This window comes from Sus scrofa, chromosome 13 (genome assembly GCF_000003025.6).
Source record: "Sus scrofa isolate TJ Tabasco breed Duroc chromosome 13, Sscrofa11.1, whole genome shotgun sequence".
In the NCBI taxonomy this organism is placed as follows: Eukaryota; Metazoa; Chordata; class Mammalia; order Artiodactyla; family Suidae; genus Sus; species Sus scrofa.
Window position 1 is genome coordinate 196,205,786 of NC_010455.5, and position 20,207 is coordinate 196,225,992.

At 50.8% G+C, this 20,207-nt stretch overlaps 1 protein-coding gene across 2 annotated transcripts; it reads right to left on the reverse strand.

Annotated features, from left to right (window-relative positions):
- C13H21orf59 (chromosome 13 C21orf59 homolog) lies at positions 4,221–19,610 on the reverse strand. Of its 2 annotated transcripts, XM_003132752.4 has the most exons (7): positions 18,882–19,610; positions 15,794–15,961; positions 13,762–13,829; positions 7,346–7,504; positions 5,915–6,046; positions 4,736–4,831; positions 4,221–4,443 (listed from the first exon to the last, which is right to left on the reverse strand). In XM_003132752.4, the coding sequence occupies exons 1-7, from the start codon at positions 19,018–19,020 to the stop codon at positions 4,333–4,335; spliced, it is 873 nt and encodes a 290-aa protein (XP_003132800.1). In that variant the 5' UTR covers positions 19,021–19,610; the 3' UTR covers positions 4,221–4,332. The 2 variants fall into 2 exon arrangements, with proteins under 2 accessions (XP_003132800.1, XP_020926579.1); XM_021070920.1 differs by lacking the exons at positions 13,762–13,829; positions 18,882–19,610 and having other exon boundaries at positions 15,794–15,871.

Sequence of the window (20,207 nt, forward strand, 5' to 3'; positions counted from 1 at the left end):
GCTCAGGGGGTTAAGGATCCAGTGTGGCTGCGAGTTACAGCATAGTTCTCAGATGCGGCTCAGATGCCGTGTTGCTGTAGCTGTGGTGCAGGCCAGCAGCTGCAGCTTCGATTCAACCCCTAGCCTGGGAACTTCCATATGCTGCGGGTGCAGTCATAATAATAAATAAATAAAAATGAAAATATAATAAAGAACCTACACTTAGCATACATGGAAACAACGTTTAGGTGACTGGATTCTGGGGCAAGCGGTTGGGTTTTTAGATGCTTCATCTTGGGCAAAAGAACCTTTCTGGGCTTTGGCCTCCTTCTCTGTGAAATAAGGGCAATACCAGTTTCCCCCTGCTTTGACTGTTGCGAGGTGTAAATGCGGCAACACACCGCAAAGTGCTTATATGTTGGTAGCTGGGAGACAGTTATCGTTGCTCTGACATCCAGGATTTAACTCCTCTTGGGAACCAGTGACACCCCTCCTGGAATTCTCTGGGGCCCATGGGACTTGGAGCCACGTGGAGTGACGACTCCTGGGATCTTGTGACAAATGGGCACGAGGTGGGGGTGGCTTCCGAGGCTTCGTGGAGAACTCAGCCGAGCTCAAGGCCACTGTGCTCTGAGCGCTGGTGGCTGACCTCAAACTTGACGGCACATTCTTCACCCAGCAGTTGCCAAGGAACGAGGCAATCCAGTGACAGAAATACCGCCTGGGGTTTTCGCTCTGCTGGTGGAAAGGGTTTTGGGTGGTGTCAGATTTTATTACCAGCATTCCTGATCTCCATGAAACAACTGTGTGAGAAGACAAGTTACAAAACCCCAGGGCCAGCCTGGCACCCAACAGACAACAGGTACTTCCTTCCCTTGATATTGATCCGCAGATGTATAGGACTTAAAAAAAAAAAAAAGGTGTTCCCATTATGGCGCAGTGGAAACAAATCCAACTAGGAACCATGAGGTTGCAGGTTCGATTCCTGGCCTCGCTCAGTGGGTTAAGGATCAGGCATTGCTGAGAGCTGTGGTGTAGGTCACAGCCATGGCTCTGGTCCTGCGTTGCTGTGGCTGTGGTGTAGGCCGGCGGCTGTAGCTCCGATTCGACCCCTCTGATTCCCCATATGGGAACCTCCATATGCCATTGGTGTGGCCCTAAAAAGAAAAAAAAAAAAGACAATAGGAGTTCCCATTGCGGCTCAGCAGGTTAAGAACCCAACATAGTCTTCATGAGGATGCAGGTTCAATCCCTGGCCTCAGTGAGTTAAGGATCTGGTGTTGCCACAAGCTTCACAGATACAGCTCAGATCCTCTGTGGCTGTGGCTGTGGTGTCAGTTGGCACCTGCAGCTCTGATTTGACCCCTAGCCTGGGAACTTCGATATCCTGTATGTGCAGCTGTAAAAAGGAAAAAACAGAGAAAAAAAAAGAGACAGCAACCCCAAGCCCGCATACTTCAGCCCTTCGGTAAGAAGATGTTGCTGATAAGTTGATTTCTTGGGAAGTCCTGGGCATGGCCCTTGGCTTCAACCTCACTATCCATGTGACCGTGGATGAGCCAGGCCACCCATCGGAGGTCACTGCCACCTTCCTCTGGGGCTGGATCGGAAGTGAATCAACCCACAGAAGCACAGAGCAGGCCCAGGGACTGCCCATCCCCCTTTCATTCTAACGAGCAGCTACATCAGAACAGACAGAGCTCAGGGGTTAACGAGGCGCAGGGGATGGCTCTTCTTACATAAATATTCAATAAAGGAGTGTACTGGGAGGTTAGTAATGCAGCGATTCTGCAAAGTGAGGGCCCTTTGGCTCATCACTTCTGGTGATTTTGTGAAGCAAGAGTAACTCCTATGGCCACATAAAGCATTTCTATCCTACTGAGTCAAGAATTCCTAATGATATGGAAATAGTGCTTCTTAGGAAGATCTGCTGTGATCACAGGGCTTCATGTTTTTGGCAAACTGAGCATGGCTGTAATGCACGTAAACCATATGTTGACAAAGTCAGGTGCTCCTCAAATAAAATCACAGGATTTTTCTTTTCTTTTGTCTTTTTAGGGCCGAACCAGAGGCGTATGGTGGTTCTCAGGCTAGGGGTCAAATCAGAGCTGCAGCTGCTGGCCTACACCACAGCCACAGCAACGCCAGATCCGAGCTGCGTTTGTGACTTACCCCACAGCTCACAGCAATGCCAGATCCTTAACCCACTGAGGGAGGCCAGGGATCAAACCCACGTCCACATGGATGCTAGTTGGGTTCTTAACCTGCTGAGCCACAATGGGAACCCCAAAATCACAGGATCTTATTGCAAACTTTGTATCATTCAAGGGCAAAAGCGTTCCATAGAGACATTTAAAGTTGCAATGACGGTGATACCTGAAACTAATATAATATTGCAAGTCAACTATACTTCAATAAAAATAAAAGTGAAAGTAAAAAAAAAAAAAAACAGACGCCAACTCGATTTTACAAATTTGACAATCACGACATACAGTCAGTTACAGGCCACTTTAGAAAACGCTATTTTGGAGTTCTCTCATGGTGCAGCAGGTTAAGGATCTGGTGGTGTCACTGCAGTGGCTCAGGTCACTGCTATGGTGCAGGTTCGATCCCTGGCCCAGAAATTTCTTCATGCTGCAGGTGCGATCCCTGGCCCAGGAACTTCTTCATGCTGCAGGTGCAGCCAAAGGGAAATAAAAAACATAGAAACGGAGATGCTGTTTTGAGAACAGCAAAAATGCTAGTAGGTGGTCAGTAACTGCTCTAAGTAATTGGCGGGGAGGTGAGAATGGGTGGCAGAAGGTTCTGGAAGGAGAACCAAGTCTATCAGGAGTCAAGCCCTCCCCTTGAGGTAGGGACAGTCGGCGTGGCCTTGCTGGTGTGCAGAGAAGGATGGGGGAGACATGGCCAGTCCCCACGCCCCACAGTGGAACCAGGGTCCTGGCCCCGCCCCAGGTCAGGTTGCCTCCTTGCGGCCAAGGCTCCGTCCTTGCGGCTGTGCGGGGGAGATCCGGCACCTTGGTGGACGGGGGAGTGGCGGCAGGCCTGGGGAGACCAGGGCAGGGAACGTCCCTGTCACTTCGCTTTTCCTCAAAGTGAGCACGATGCACTGCCTCTGACAAGGAGAACCATATTCTACAGACCAAAAGCAGCAGGACAAGAACATCCAGGCCACTTCTGGCTGCATAATCTGAGAAATGTACCCGAGTGGCTAAAGCGTCAGCGTTTGCGGAGATAAAAGAGTTGGTGAACTTAAAATATAGGGTCAGGATGACAGGTGAGCCAGCGTGTCCTGTGGCCAAGGGGTCACCAAGCCAACAAGGTTTGCATCCCTTGACCTCGGTGCCAACCTCAGCGCAAGAGCTTCAGGCTGAGTCCACGGGGAGAACAGTCCATTACCAGGACCTGCATTTGTATTAGGAAAAGCCCAGAAGTCACACAGGAACTTGTCCAGGGTCAAGGTTAGCCCACTTCGGCCACCCAACTTCCACACAGGTGCAGCCTTTCCACCGAGAGGACAAGACCAGCCAGGTATCAGCCAGGGGGTGAACTTGATCTTTGAAGCTGGGTGATGCCCAGCTACAGTCAGATCTTCTGCTGGTTCACGGCAGTCTCAGAATCAAGACTGAGAATTGGGTCTCTGCAGCTCTGCAGGGAGGCCCCCCAAAAGTGCGGGACGAGGGAGTGACGGGCGGCCTCTAGTGGCCGCTGGCGGCCAAGTTGCACAGCAGATCCTGGACTTGCTGTGGGGAAAAGGCCTTTTCCATTTCCCACAGCACAGCAGCTGTCATGAGAACAGAAAATAAAAAGAAACTGGGGAGGGGGGGAAATATTTGTAATTACATCCTCAGGATTTTGCCAAAGAAAAAATTCACATGCTAGATAGCTGTCCTGAAAGAAAAATAATTTAGGCAGACTCTTTTGAGGATGTATTTATTAAGTTCTAAAAACCCTAACTTTTAGTTTAAAAATTCAGACTGAGGGAGTTCCCGTCGTGGCTCAGTGGTTAATGAATCAGACTAGGAACCAGGAGGTTGCGGGTTCGATCCCTGGCGTTGCCAGGAGCTGTGGTGTAGGTTGCAGACTCGGCTCGGATCCCGTGTGGCTCTGGCTGTGGTGTAGGCCAGTGGCTACAGCTCCGATTCGACCCCTAGCCTGGGAACCTCCATGTGCCGCAGGAGCGGCCCTAGAAAAGGCAAAAAGACCCCCCCCCAAAAAAAAAATTCAGACTGAACACTAGAAATGTCAACATCTTTTACAGAGGATTGCGGATGTCCTCTTGTTACTATTTATTATTACTGCTATTTGCCTAAAGAAAAGCGAGCTCATAGTTTGGAGCGCTTCATCAGCTCTTCATCTTGGTCTCCACTTGATGTCTTTGACGCCATGAAAATGTCTTTTCAAAGCGGTGTTATCTGCCCACGGAGAATTTAGGCAGGAGTCATCGTCATTTTCTTCCAGTTTCTGGAGACAAATGGGTTTCGTTCAGGAAGGCACTGCCAGAAAGGGTCTTGCAGAACCCACGACCAACCTCCCCGCTCCCTGGCAGTAGGACACCCCCAGACTTTAATGCCGGTGGACGCCTGGCAGGGCCCGCACAGCCCTGGAGAGGCTGAAGCTCAGCAAGTCTGCCCACTACATCCTGCAGAGCCCAACAGCCGCCCCCCCACCCCCCAACAGCCCCTCAAGAGCCCCAGTGCCAGGGAAGGGCATGGGGTGAAGGCCCCAGGGCGCCAGCTCTGTTGAAAGCTGGTACCTTGAGCTCCTCTTGTCTTCTGTGATAATACAGCATCAGCTGCTTCTGCTCCTCACTGCTAATGATGGGTTCGCGGGCTGGAGCTCCTTGTCCCCTCTGAAAAAAAATGAGGGGACAGCAAAATGCGGATTAAGGCATTCTTAGAAGGAAGACCTAGGAAGTCACAGCGAATGCTGACTGCTGAAGATAAACACTTTTATTCTTTTCTTTTTACGGCCACACCAGCAGCATAAGGAAGTTCCCTGGCGAAGACTCAAATCGGAGCTGTGACCTACACTGCAGCTTACGGCAATACCGGATCCTTAACCCACTGATCGAGGCCAGGGATTGAACCCGCATCCTTAGAGAGACAGCATCGGGTTCTTAACCAGCTGAGCCAGATTATCCACTTCTTTTTTTCTTTTTTAATCTTTTTAGGGCTGCACCCGTGGCATACAGAGGTTCCTAGGCTAGGGGTCGAATTAGAGCTATAGCTGCTGGCCTACACCACAGCCACAGCAACTCAGATCCCGCACCTTCACCACAGCTCACGGCAACACTAGATCCTTAACCCACTGAGCGAGGCCAGGGATCGAACCTGCGTCCTCATAGATGCTAGTCAGACTTGTTTCCACTGAGTCGCAATGGGAACTCCCCAGGGCTTTGACTTCTGACATCCAAGTGAGCGATCAGGGAAGTCCTGGTCTTGCTCTGGGCTCTCACACTAGAGGCTGGGTGGTGCCGTATCGGTCACGGCCATTCCCAAGTCAGCTGCTGCAGGTCCAGCGGGGAGGGGCAGAGTTAATTGTGGGGGGACCTCTTTCCCCAGAATTGTAGAGAATTGATTTAAGAGAGTGGGTAACACAGCAGCCTGTAGCTTGGCAGCCCCTCCGCCTCATTCAGAGCAACAGCGCTTTGAAAATCTTGGGATCAGTGCTCTGGGCTGTGTTTTTCATTTCAAGAAGCATTTCTGGTTACTTGTATCCCTGTTTTTTTGAAAGGTGAAATTAGCATGGCCCAATTAAACCAAACTCCAGATATTGTCAATCAATCCATACTCCCTCCCAGTTTTCGCTCCATGAAGAGGGCGGTTTTACTTTAATCCTGAACCAACAGAATTAAAGTGTCTGCAGAAGGGATTTAAATCTTTCAGATGTATATTGTACATTTTTATCAGCAGTGACACATTAGAGTACTTACTTGCTGAATCTTGACGATGATTTTGGTTTTTTCATTTTTCCCCACGTAGTCTGAAAGCTTCTTCGTTCTTCTTAACTCCTTGGCTGCCCACCACAGCTGTGCCTCTGATTCTTTGATGACACTCAGTCCTGCCTGGGCCAAGGTAAGAACCAGCCAGAAGGTTGTCAGGACCCTGCCAGGGGTGTGGCCCTGCCTTGGGGGCGGAGCATGGCTGGGGCTCCTCCCAGCATGGGCGGGGCTTCTGGCACCTCCCTCTTCCCACCCTCCTGGGCGCCTCTGGGAAGCACTCGCTTCTTTCAGCACCTTCCCTGTTAGTTGCAGCTCAGACTCTGACCCAGTAACTTCTTGATCTGGGATGGGGGGACCATCCTATCTCCTTTGCACCGTCATCCATGATACAAGGTCTCTCTTGGATGGGTTTTGAGGTTACTGCCAGGGAAGAACACTGGACTCCTGCTGGGTGTTTAAGGACAAAAGTCCCCGCCTTCAGGGGGTTTGATTCATGACTTTTTGACTACATGACGGTGTGAAAGTGGAAGGCCTTCAGTAGAAACCATCCTTCAAACTGTGAACTGTGGTCTCCCGCGGGGCTAGCAGTGTGCAGAATGATCCTTTCTCAGGACGCTGGGCGGCGGCAGTGAGCCCGTGTGTTCGCCGGGCTCGGCAGCCACACGCTCACAACCATCCCGTACCCAGACAATGTTTTTCGCTCTCGGTACAGTAGTCAATAAATTACATGAGATTTTCAACACATTAGGATAAAAAAGACTTTGTGTTAGACGATTTTGCCCAGTTATAGGCCAATATAAGTATGTGCTGTGAGCACTTGAAGGTAGGCTGAGCTGCTATGATGTTCAGTAGATTAAGTGTATTAAAAGCATTGATCCCGTATAATATTTTCAACGTAGAATGGGTTTGTTAGGACATCACGCCACTGGATGTCGAGGAGGATCTGTATAGGTAACCTGGGGCTGTTTGTTTGCTTCTGGATATTCCAGCTGTGGAGGGTGGCTCAGAGAAAAAGACACCATCCCACAGTAGGAGGAATAAACGAGAAAAACAAGCAAGCGGAACAGAAAGCTAGGAAAATAGCAAGGGTCAAGGGGTAAGGCTAGAACACAAAACTCCATGCAAAGGGATCAGTACATTTGGGTAGAAAGAGGCACAAATCAGGTTACTGGCTTCCCAGTGGGGATGTTTTCAGTTACTCTCTTCCCTCTGCCCCCTGAGTGTGGGCCACATCCTCAGCCAGGGGCACACCACCCTCGGGGGGGCCTCCCCCGAATTGATAATTCTGCTCTGAAGCCTGGCGCAGCAAGACAGAAAGTGGTGCAGGAAGCAGAGAACTAGATCGAGAGAGGACGGTCAAGTCTGAGGGGCTTCTGCTCTCCAGGGGGGGAGGCGTGCACAGAAGGCCTGGGTGTCACGTACCTGAGTTCCCGACAGATCTTCTTTATTTTCAAATTCCATCCGGATGGGATCGTATGGTGGCAACCCCATGGGGTAGACGATCATCACCGCACCTCGAAGCTGGTCCAAGGCATCTTTCACCATCTCCATGGTAACGCAGATGTTGGCTTCCACTTGTTTCTGCAAGTGGTTACAGGCATCACTGTCTACCATGTGGCTAATCAAGTCACCAAATATCAATCAAGCCCTCGTACAAGAGAGACCCCAGCCAGACACTGCCAACAACAGAATGAATCAGGTGGTGCTTGCTGTCACAGAGACTGCCATCTACGGCCAGGGCTGTGCCATGGCTGCCACAGCTTGGGTTACAGAGCAGAATGGCAGGGCCCCGAGGGGGTGGCATGACGTGCAGAGCACAGATGGGGGGGGGATGGGGAGACACTGCAGAGAAGACGCATCTCAGGCAGGCCTGGAAACACAGGTGGGGTGACTGGGTGCAGACAGGAACGTGGTGCTTCGGGACAAATGGCAGCAGAGAAAAGCGGGTAACAGCCAGTGGCCCCCACTGCTCTGGGCAGGAGAGGAGATGCTGCTGCTGGCCTGGCAGAGTGGATATGGAATGGCCGTGAACGCCAGGGTATGGGATTGGCAATGACCATGAGGCGATGGGTGACAGTCAAGTGGCTTTTCTGGGAAGAAGTGATGACACTGGGGGACTCATCTTGCCTGGGGTGTGGAATGGGCCTGGGTAGCTGGGCTGTGAAGGGTGCAGAGAAAAGGTGATGTACTAAAGCATACGTCTGATCCTTGTCCCGTTCCCAGTACAGAGCTTCAAAAACTGGTGCCACCTCCTGAGTGATTCGAGTATCATATTATTCCTAACCAGCCTCCTTGGACCCATGCTGAGCTCATGCTAACGAAGTGACTGACCCAGGTGAGCCCTTAGATAGTTTTGGGGGGTGAGGGGGGCCTCCCCAGGAAGCCCAAGCTGAGATTAGAGGGTTGCAGCTTTCAGATCCCCCCACCACCCGCTCTGGGGAGTAGAGGGGCCTGGGATGAGCTCAATCAGGTGGCCAACAATTTTTAAGTCATCAGGCACACAATGAAACCCCAATGAAAATTTTGGACATGAAAGCTCAGAGGAGCCTTTGATTGGAGAATACACTGATGTTCTTGGTTTTTTTCCTTTTTTTTTTAGGGTCACACCTGTGGCATATGGAGGTTCCCAGCCTAGGGGTCCAATCAGAGCTGCAGCTGCGGGCCAATGCCACAGCCACAGCCACAGCCACACTGGATCCTTAACCCACTGCGTGAGGCTGCGGATCGAACCTGCATCCTCATGGACACTAGTTGGGTTCTTAACCCGCTATGCCACAATGGGAACTCCTGAGACCACAATGGTGTTCGGGAAGGGGGTGCCCAGAATTCACAGAGCGGGGGAGGGCATGGAGGCGCTGTCCCAACTCCACCCTATGCGTCTCTTCCATCTGGAAGTTTCCAAGCTGTGTCCTGTGTGTAATGAATGATAGCAAGTACAGTACCTGCAGCCGGTTCTGGGGTCAGTTCTAGCCAATTACTGAACCTGAAGTGGGGGGCAGGGGGGATGGCCTGGGAACCTCCAAATCGGTAGACAAGCCAGACAGACGTGTGGAGCGCCCGGTGTCTGGAGGAAGGGAATTCTGGTTGGGGATCTCACGGTTCACTTGGGGTGCCAGCTCTGGGTAAGTCAGGGTCAGAGAGCTGAGCTGGCCTCCGAGCTGGTGTCCAACACAAAGGCTATGAGAGGAATGACCATGGAAATGAGGGGAGTTGGATTGAAGATGCATCGAGCGAGGGGACGGTTCAGGCCCAGACTTAAGGCTTATGGGTGACAGCGAGGAAGTGATGGAGGTGGCACTGAGGACCACAGCCCGGGGCACTGAGACCCGGTGGCTCTGTTCGCGGAAGAGGCTGCAGGAGGCGCCTCCTCTTGGGTACAGACCACGGGGCGCAGGAATCAATGAGTTCAGGTCTAGAAAACCTGAGCCTGAAGTGCTGGACCTTCAGGTAGAACCATCTAGGGACCAGGCGGAAAGTCAGGCTGCAGGTAAAGGAGCGGGTGGGGTGGATGCTGGCGGAGGATCTGAGGTTCCGGCAGGGGGTGGGGTTTGTATCTGGCAAAGAAGATGTGTTTCTTTCTCAAGGGAGAAAGAGCAGAAAGAAAAGAGGAGAGGGCCAGGGATAAAGCCCTTTGAGAAACACCAAATTTAAGAGGCAAGAGCAGGGGGAGAGCCGGGAGGGACCGCAGCAGCGGGGGGCCCGGGGCTATGGGCAAAAGACAGAGGGTCCGGAGTTCCCGTCGTGGTGCAATGGAAATGAATCCGATTAGGAACCATGAGGTTGCAGGTTCGATCCCTGGCCTTGCTCAGTGAGTTAAGGATCCAGTGTTGCCGTGAGCTGTGGGGTAGGTCACAGATGCAGCTCGGATCTGGTGTGGCTGTGGCTGTGGTGTAGGCTGGCAGCTACAGCTCCGATTTGACCCCTAGCCCGGGAACCTCCATATGCCCTGGGTGTAGCCCTAAAAAGACAAAAAGACAAAACAAACAGAGACAGAAGGTCTGGGACCCAGAAGGAAAAAGCCTCTGGATTTGCTGGTTAGGGGGTGGCTGGTACGAGCCAGCTCGATGTGGCCATTGTGTGCAGGAAGGAAACAGAGGCCAGGTTCTGAGAAACCCAGGGCATCCGGGCCGAGCTGGAGGCTTCTCCTCCAGGAAGGCGGCTGGGGAGGCAGTGATGGGAGGTCGTGTGGAAGGCTGGGCTGCAGAGGCTCTCCCTGCTAAGGCAGGAGGCCCACCTGCGCATGGACAGAGTGGCTGCAGCCTGGAGGGCAGACGGACCAGAGACACCACCACCCTTCCTGGATTTCTGGAAGGGAGGAGGCAGGAAGCCCGAGTGGGAGCAGTGGTGTGAGAGGGAGGGAGCCCAGGGCGAGAGACCCCGGGCAGCATTTCCAGGGAAGAAGGAGAGATGCAGGAAGGGAGGCTGGGCAGGGAGCCAAGCGGCTTTGACCTCACTGCCGAGGAGCAGGTGAGAGGGCAGGAGCCCAGGAAGGGGACGGGGTCTGAGACAGGCTTGAGTCTCAGACCCAGGAAGGACTAGCAGGTCGCCAGACCCAGTGAGGTCAGGCCAGGGGGCACAGGCGACATGGCAGCCTCCAAGAGGAGGCTGCATCAGGTTGGGGGGGGGATAGTTAGGGAAGGGGCTTATAGGGATCCCACTGGCAGGAACCCACAGGAGCCGGGTGGCCAGTGTGGGGGGGCAGGGGAGATTGGAGGATTCTGCACTATGACGGCAAGCTCAGAGCCCACACTGAGAGGGAAGTGTGCTAAGAGTGACTTCCAGTCTGACCACGGTGTAGACGAGTGACAGGAAGAGAGCTGTAAGTCTCGGCTTTCGAGGAAACACGGGGGCCTTGTGATGTGGGCACAGCACGGTCATCAGCACGGATGCTGCCTGTCCCAGAGCAGGGAGAGGAGGCCTGGAGGCCCAGATTTAAACTCTCTAGAGCCCTGTCCTGACCTGAAAGGTGGAGGCAAGAGTCCTGCCTGACCTGCTCGAAGGGCGGCTTGTGAAACTGCTTCCTAGGTCACAAATCCCCCAAAACACATCAGGTCACCCCATCAGTGGCGTGTACCACAGGGGCCAGGGGAACAGCGCGATGACCCATCGGATCCCAGGTCACCGGAGGGAAGACCTCCTGCTCGAGGGCGCCCTCCCATCAATATACATAGAGTCCCTGTTTACAAAAGCTCCGCCAATTGCCAGGGGCAGTGATTCCCAACCGGGTGCCACAGCAAGTGACAGAGAGACCTAGGTGCCACCTTGGGACAACAGATTTCCCAGCTGTCCTCTCTACAGAAGGACCGTGACCCCCTCCCAAGAGGCGCAGTTAATCCACCATCTCCACTCTGCCCCCCACCCCGCCCGAGGAACCCAAGTGATGGAGGGGAGACTCCGGGCCGGGGCCAAGGGGACCTGAACCCTCACCTGCGTGCCTGGTGTGTCTGGATGGACAGGACTCCCCCCCACACTTCCCCCCTGGGCGGGCGGGGGTCGGCTGGGGCGGTGGGGCAAGGTCCCCGGGCGAGAAGTGAGGTCTGACCACCCGGCAGCTCTGCAACGTTAGGCAAATCACTGCAGCAAAGCGACTGGAATCCCGCAAGTAGGAAGTGACTTCATAAACATGCACACGGGCAAAGGGAAGAAATGATACAAACAAATGGGCAGGAGTTCACAGAAGAAAGCGTGGCGAGCGAAGCGGGCAGAGCCCGGTCCTGGCCGCTGTTCTCCTAACGTGTTCTGAGATGCGCCAACTTGACTAGAGCTTAATACTTCTGATCTGCCCTTTTCAAGAACAGGTCTGCGGCCAAGGGCATGCTGCAAACACTGGACAAAGCGACACCTTCCTTGTGGGCCTTCCCAGAGCCTTCGCTATATATACATACACATATATATATATACTTTTTTTTTTGTCTTTTTGCCTTCTCCAGGGCCGCTTCCCGTGGCATATGGAGGTTCCCAGGCTAGGGGTCTAATCAGAGCTGTAGCCGCCGGCCTACGCCAGAGCCACAGTAACTCGGGATCCAAGCCACATCTGCAACCTACACCACGGCTCATGGCAACACCAGATCCTTAACCCACTGAGAGAGGCCAGGGATCGAACCTGCAACCTCATGGTTCCTAGTCGGATTTGTTAACCACTGCGCCATGACGGGAACTCCGAGCCTTCGCTATATTAACAGGCACGGAGGGGCAGTCTTGCCTGAAGCACCTAAGGGATGAGTTAAGAGTCTGAAGAATGGTGGCATAGAAATCACAGTTTTGCCTAGTGCATTGGGAAGGACAGAAAAACACCAAAACAAAACAGTTATCAAGTGAGAAGGTCTACGTGGGGTGGAGGCGGGGTAGCAACCAATACTGGCAACACAGAAACAAAGCAACTGGCAAAAACATTTAGAATTTGAAAAGTCCTTACATTTTTTTTAAAATTTGATTGTTTCTTTTTTGATATTTTTACAGCCCCACTTGTGGCATAAGGAAGTGCCCAGGCTAGGGGTAGAACCAGAGCCGCAGGTGCAGGCCTACGCCACAGCTACAGCAACGCCAGATCCTTTAACCTACTGAGCGAGGCCAGGGATGGAACCTGTGTCCTCATGGATCCTCGTCGGATTCTTAACCCACTGAGCCACAACAGGAACTCCAAAGAGTCCTTAAATTCTTTGCCTTCAGACTCATTATCTGCACGTCAATGGTATGTATGGCTTGTATTCCTCCTTCGATGAAATAATTTTTGTGAAAATAATTAAGACGATTAAAAAAAGGTAATTCAGGAGTTCCCGTCGTGGCTCAGTGGTTAACGAATCTGACTAGGAACCATAAGGTTGCAGGTTCGATCCCTAGCCTCGCTCAGTGGGTTAAGGAGCCAGCATTGCTGTGGCTGTGGTGTAGGCTGGCAGCTGTAACTCCGATTAGACCCCTAGCCTGGGAACCTCTATATGCCGCAAGTGCGGCCCTAGAAAAAGACAAAAAGACAAAAAAAAAAAAAAAAAGTAGTTCATAAACACTTGTTGTGTAAATTATCTGTAGATCTAGTGTGTGACGCCACAATGTTCACGGCTCCTCTCTTCTACTTTCTTTAGTTCTTAACAGACACAAACCACTCTACACAAAAGAGATAAGCAACAAGGATTTACTGGAGCGCACAGAGAACTATATTCCATATTTAAATAACTTAGAAGAGAATCAGAAAAAACCCCACAACTGAATCACCACACTGTACCCCTGAAACTAACACAATACTATGAATCAAGTATACTTCAATTCAAAAAAAAAAGATGAAGGAAACAAGAAGACAAATGCATCAACTCATACTCGTCCTACATTTACAACAGCCAATAACATTTTTTTTTTTTTTTTTTTTATCTTTTTAGAGCCGCACCTGCGGCATACGGAAATTTCCAAGCTAGGGGTCGAATCGGAGCTATAGTTGCTGGCCTACATCACAGCCACAGCAACCCCAGATCTGAGTTGTCTGCAACCTATGCCACAGCTCACAGCAATGCTGGATCCTTAACCTGCTGAGTGAGGCCAGGGATGGAACCTGCAACCTCATGGATACTAGTCGGATTCGTTTCCGCTGAGCCACGATGGCAACTCCAGCCAATAACCATTTTTGTCTGACCTGTAGAAACGCGTATGGTTGAGCACAACTGTCACAACTGTGGACAGAAAAAGCGAGGACCCACCCCAAACCCGCTTGTTTCCCTTGCGTCTGAAAGGCTTAAAAAAGAAAAGGAACGAAACGAAATGAAAAGGCTGCTGGGCAGACAACTCTGGAAACCGTAATTGGAGTTTCCAGTTCCAAAGACAAGCTTTAGAGCCTCATTTAAAGAGCTGACCTTAGAGATTATTGCTTTGGCTTCTTCAATAGTCTTCTTTAAAACTTGCTTCATTTTTTCATTTGGAGCTATAAAAATAAAAAAGGGAAGGGGGAGAGAGAGAGAGCCATCTTTAAAACTCTTCTTCAATATCCTAATCCCTTCTGGCGGAGATGGGGTGTAGGCCAGAAGAGAGAAAAGTACCAGAATGGAATTTAGGAGAGGGATACAGGAAAGCTGGCTGTAAGAAGTTAAATAAAAATCTCTCAAAACTTATCATCTTAATCATTAATAATGGTATTGTTTAGGCACTGAAAATACTAATTAATTTGAGATAATCTTGGTTTAAAGATGAATAATAAACTGGTAATAATAGATTGTTAATCAACGGGTTTTTTTGTTTTTGTTTTTTTTTCCTCTTTTTTGGCCACACCTGTGGCATATGGAAGTTCCCGGGACAGGAATCGAACTGAGCTGTAGCTGTGACCTATGCCACAGCTGCGGCAATACTGGATCCTTAACTCATTACAGAGACAATGCCGGATCCTCAACTTGCCATGCCACAGTGGGAACTCGTGTTAATTTTTTATGGGTTCCATTTTCTCACTGACGCAATTCCTTCTAAAAAGCAAAGAATCTCTCCACATTGAGAATGGGTTTAGGTATGACGAGATGTGGAAGGCACACAACCATTTTCTAGGTTAAAATTCAAAGGACATAATGCTGGAAATTCGTGGTATCTTCAATCTTTAACACTTCTTTTTCTGAAAATTTTTTTCTGTCCCTTACAGGGCCATTTTTCTATTTTTTCTTTTAATTCCTAATAGTGTTTTAAGAGCATAGTAGATACTTAGGGGTTTTTTTTTTGTTTGTTTGTTTGTTTGTTTTGGTCTTTTTGCCATTTCTTGGGCTGCTCTTGTGGCATGTGGAGGTTCCCAGGCTAGGGGTGGAATTGGAGCTGTAGCCACTGGCCTACACCACAGCTCACAGCAACACCCGATCCTTAACCCATTGAGCGAGGCCAGGGATTGAACCCGCAGCCTCATGGTTCCTAGTTGGGTTCGTTAACCACTGAGCCACGGCGGGAACTCCAGTTACAGTCTTTTAAATGGAGCTTTTTAGGCAGGTTAAAAGGGATAAGCTATCACAATGGACTATCATCCCTGTTTCCTTCCAGTTCTAGATGAACAACCACGTGCTAAGAGGAGAGTAATTTCTTCAGCATCGGGCGCATCCTAAGCTGCTGTGTACAAAAGAGAGGCATGCTGTGCTAATGCTCATTTCCTCCCACACAGAATCTCTAAATAAACCCCGACTTGTAAACTGTAACAAAACACCAACTATTTTCACTGTTTATCTCCTCACACACCGTTAGGCTGCACCGTATGAAATCACCAATTTCCAACCATCTGTCGCCTACAAAGGTGGTAATTTCATATGGTTCACATATTACATTCTCCAAGGAGCTGCAACAGTTCCTGCTGCGCCTCAGCGGTAATAAGCCTGACTAGGATCCATGAGGACTCAGGTTCGATCCCTGGCCTTGCTCCGTAGGGTTAAGGATCTGGCGTTGCCACAAGCTGTGGTGTTGGTTGCAGACGTGGCTCGGATCCCATGTTGCTGTGGCTGTGGTGTAGGCCGGCAGCTATAGCTCCAATTCGACCCCTAGCCTGGGAACTTGCATATGCCAAGGGTGCGGCCCTAAAAAAGCAAAAACAAACAAATAAATAAAAACCAGCTGCAGCTTCGTAAGAGCAAGAAGACAGATGCTTCCTTTAGCCATTGCATTTGTTCTGCGTTAGTGTTTGGCCTCAAGGAGTTACCTAGTACTCAGTTTGTATAGAAATGCTGAGGTCAATTTTTTTACTTGAAGAACTGCTTTCAGGAATTCCCTGGTGGCTCAGTTGATTAAGGATCTAGTGACGTCACTGCTGTGGCTCATGGGACTTCCGCATGCCACAGGTGGCCAAAAACCACCACCACCAACAAAAACCCTGCTTTCATACTTATTGCTATATTCAGACATGCACGAAGAAGAAAAATACTGGCTTACCTTGCCCATTCCTTCGTCCAATATCATCCTTTTTAAATACGGAACCTCCACTGGGTACACACCTTTCGCCCCATTCATCCTTTAATTTCAATTCTTCAATCTGGTCATCAGTCAGTCCTTGCATATTAGGAGGGAGAAATATTCCATGTTCTGCTAATTCTTCCATTTCTTAAAAACGAGAGAACATGAAACAACATGTATCAGAACCATCATCCTAACACCTTACACCTCATTGGAATGTAAGCTCCCTAGAGGTCTGGGCTCTTGCCCCCTGGTTCTCTTATTTAACAAACTCTTTGATGGCACTTGCTATGTGTCACACCTGTCCTTGACTTTTGACAGATGCTCAGCGATTTGTCCTAGGTCAAGAGAAGCAGAGAGTTTAGGAACTCGCCCACGGTCACAGGCTGCAGATGCTGTGCTGTAACCCTCTGTGTTACGTTGTACTTCCTGGCACTCAAGAAGCACAAATTCAGAGTCGCTGTTGTGGCTCAGTAGGTTACGAACTGGACTTAGATTCACAAGGAGGCAAATGTGATTCCTGACCTTACTCAGAGGGTTAAGCATCCAGGGTTGCCATGAGCTATGGTGTAGGTTGCCAGCATGGCTTGGATCCTGTATTCATTGCTGTGGCTGTGGTGTAGGTGTGCAGCTGCAGCTTCGATTCGACCCCTAGCCTGGGAACTTCCATATGCCCCAGGTGCGACCCACAGGTGTGGACCTAAAAAGCGAAAAAAAGCAGCAGCACAAATTCAAATTCATTGGCAGTCTGAATACATATCCACGAAGGGTGTTGTGGTCTTCCAAGTGCACCCATATAGCTTATCTCATTTAATTTCACCTTGCAAGGCAGGTCAGAGAGTTATCAAAATCCCTGTCTTGCCTAATCTGTAGTTGTATCACCTGGGGCTTGCTCAGGTTACATGCTACTACTTTATACGAAACTTCATATACACTGCTGCACAGCAGAAAGCAGCATAACATGGTAAGTCAACTATAATTTTAAAAAATAAGCTATAAAACTTTAGATAAATACTTTATCAATATTTTCCATAAATCTGGTCATGGGGGAGGATGTGAGGCAGCTCACACAGCTCCGCAGTGGCAGAGACAGGAAAAGACCTTGATTTTCCAGTATCACAAAACACATGCTTGATATTTGTCCTATTCTCTACATAGTCACACCAAAAAGAATTCACATTTTCATCTTGCAAATTTTCTTTTCTTTCTTTCTTCTCCTTTGCTCTCTCCCTTTCTTTTTTCTTTTCCTTCCTTCTCTTTCTTTCTCTTCTCTTTCTCCCTCTCCCTTCCTTCCTCATGAATGAGGTACATGGAGCTGTCTTCCCACAGCACCGTGTGAAGACATCAGGTGGCCTGTACTATGCAATACTATGGAACAAATGGTGGAACTTAATGGGCTGTGTATGGGATACTCGTCTCTCTCCCCCCAACAAGACTGTAAGTCCTGGGGCGCTAGGGGCTGGTCTCATTCACCCCTGTCTCGCTGGGCAGAGCACTGGAGCCACCTGAACCACAGCTGACAAGAACAACTGTGGACTGAATGAATGGGTTTTCTTTTTTCTTTTTGCCTTTTCTAGGGCTGCTCCCTCGGCATATGGAGGTTCCCAGGCTAGGGGTCAAATCGGAGCTGTAGCCACCGGCCTGTCAGAGCCACAGCAACACGGGATCCGAGCCGCGTCTTCGACCTACACCACAGCTCACGGCAACACCAGATCCTTAACCCACTGAGCAAGTGCTGGGATGGAACCCGAAACCTCATGGTTCCTAGCCGAATTCGTTAACCACCGAGCCACGATGGGAACTCCTCACTAACATGACTGCACAATCGGTACCGCGTTTCAACTGATAATTTTACACACAAAGAATTGGAGTGTCCACCCCCCCCATGCTTTAATTTTAAAATAACATTTATGGAGTTCCCACTGTGGCACAACAAGCTCAGGGGCATCTCAGCAGAACCAGGATGCAGGTTCCATCCCGGGCCAGCACATTGGGTTAAAGGATTCGGTGTTGCCACAACTGTGGTATAGCTTGCAACCATGGCTCAGATCTGATTCCCTGGCCTGGGAACTCCATGGAGTGGGGCGGCCAAAACAGAACAAAATAACTTTTACTACAGAGCTTGTTTTGGAATCAGTAAGTCTTAGTAAGAAACTATACATATCACCCCTAAAGGGAGAAAGCAGGACCCTTAAGAAGTACTCCATGGCACCAAAATCATGGTATCATAGGAAAAAAATCACATTCTAGACCACACCTGGAGTATCATCCTGTCAAGTGCTGTGCTGCCTAATGGTAGTTACTAACTGCATCTTCCTACTTAAATTTAAACGTAAATAAAATAAAAAATGCAGCCGTTTTGGTCATGCTCAACCACCACATGCAGCTAGTGGATGCCTTGCTGACAGCACGACCAAGGAACATTTGCTCCGCGGTGGAAAGTTCCATTGGACGGCACTGCTCCAGAGCGTTGAGAGAGCAAGCGACCAAAACATTGTAACATGAGACTCAGGCTGTTTCCTGGGGAAGGGAACACCATGAGAGGTAAGATCAACGAGGCTCTCTCACTCTTTCTCACCCCTGAAGGCTGTCCCAAAGCTGAGCGATTCATCCAGAAACTGTTCTACCTCAAAAGTCACAAAACACGGAATTCCCTTTTTTAAAAAAACGGCCCTTTGGTCGTCCCACCTCTCACACTTGCTCAAATCAGACAACACCTGCTCTTGGGCCCAGGCTTTCTGTTCCCTCCTGTGCTTCTTGCCTCTGTACTGGGCCTATTTCAGTTTGTTTGCTCCCAGCGCCCCAATCCCGGCTCCCAGACCCTGGGGTGGGCCAGCCAGCTCTCCAAGCATCTCTTGGCGAACGCCGCGGTCCCATTTCAAGCCCGGCTGTCGCACATCTTTTGTAAATCTTCACAAACTTGACCCTCGCCCCGAGCCTGCTTCTGAAAGCCTCGTGGGTCCCGCCCAACTTCCTCCGTTCCAGACCGCTCCGTTTCTCCCTCCCTCCCGGACCCGGAGCGGTCCAGGATCCCACGTCGCAAACTTGAGGCGCTGCGGGGCCGCACCTGAGCAGATGCGCTGCACCTTGAGCCGCGCGTTGTAAACCTGGGCCACCTGCACGGTAAGCTCCTCCAGCTCCGTGCTCCCTGGTGCCTGCAGCAAGAACTGGCTCTCGTCGCCCCGTTTCACGTGCAGCAGAACCATGGTGGCCCCGGAGGCCCCGCCGAGACGGCGAGAAGGCCGGGGGAGGAGCGGGCCGCGGTCACCCGCCAGGCGAACCGCGTCGACCGACTAACTGCTGCTGGCAGTTAGGCCGGAACCCAGAGCTCCGGCCTCCGCTGTGCGGGGGGAACCAAACTCGCTCCCGGAAGTGGCTGTTGCCCGGAGAAACAGGAAACAAAGTTTGAGGGGCCACGACTCCAGGTCGGACTCCGGGGCTGGGGAAGCTACGGTGCGCGGAGATCTAGTTCTCCACTACAGGAAGCAGGTGCTGCTGAGCAACCCTCTACACAGTCCTGGAGGACCGCGGGTGCCTGAGCCTACCCGCCGAGCCGGATTCGCCCAGCACAGTTGCCGGAAGTGGTTGTTGTCGGGGCAACCAGCAAACAGACCAAGCAGCAGGAGGGGAGCGCGGACCTCCCAGTCCGCTGGCTTGGGGCCCGACACTCCACTCAAGGAGATGGGTGGAAGGGAAATTTCTAGGCCGGGAGTGGGTGGGGTGGTGGGCACCCGCAGGCGCCGAGCCCCTCAACAGCCTCCACAGGGCACCTGCGAGTCGCAGGAGCATTTCCGCCGGCTCCAATCCTCACTTCCGGAAACGCCTCCTGCCGCTTCCGGTCTGCGCCGTTTTGGAGAGGCTGTCCTGGCTCGCTCATGGTGCCTGTTTCCTCTGCTCGGGTTTTCAGCACGGAGGCGTTTGGGAAAGTGTCCATATTCCTTTGTTCAGGCTGATTCGGATATATCTAGAGTGACTCGAGCAGCTGCTAGTGCAGCGACCTCTTCCCACCCCGCCAACCATCCAGCCGACCACCAACCAACAAATTCCTATTGAAGAGCAATAGGGCTTGTGCTGTTTCTTCCAAGAGCCGGTGACATGGCTGCAGGTCCACAGCTTTCCTGGAGCTTATGTTCAGTGTAGGTGACAAAGAGAAAACAAAAGTAAACAGACAAGGCAAATTCAAATAGAGGTATGAAGAAAACACGACAGGGCGACTGGCTTTTTAAATTGGTTGGTCAAAGAATGCCTAAATAAATGTGGATGACATTTGCACTGAGCCCTTAATAACATGGCGCCAACAAAACTAAGATACTGCGCAGCTCCTACCCCTAGTTATTTCCTTTGAAGCCCATTGCTAAATGCGAATTGATTTGAATATGGCAAGCACCTGCTA

Excerpts from the sequence above, each read along its gene's own strand:
- C13H21orf59 (XM_003132752.4), bottom strand. The coding sequence starts at position 19,020 with ATGGTTCTGCTGCACGTGAAACGGGGCGACGAGAGCCAGTTCTTGCTG. Across the intron at positions 4,832-5,914 it reads TCATCGTCAAGATTCAGCAA|AGGGGACAAGGAGCTCCAGC; the intron begins GTAAGTACTCTA and ends ATTTTTTTTCAG. Across the intron at positions 4,444-4,735 it reads GAAGACAAGAGGAGCTCAAG|AAACTGGAAGAAAATGACGA; the intron begins GTACCAGCTTTC and ends ATTTGTCTCCAG.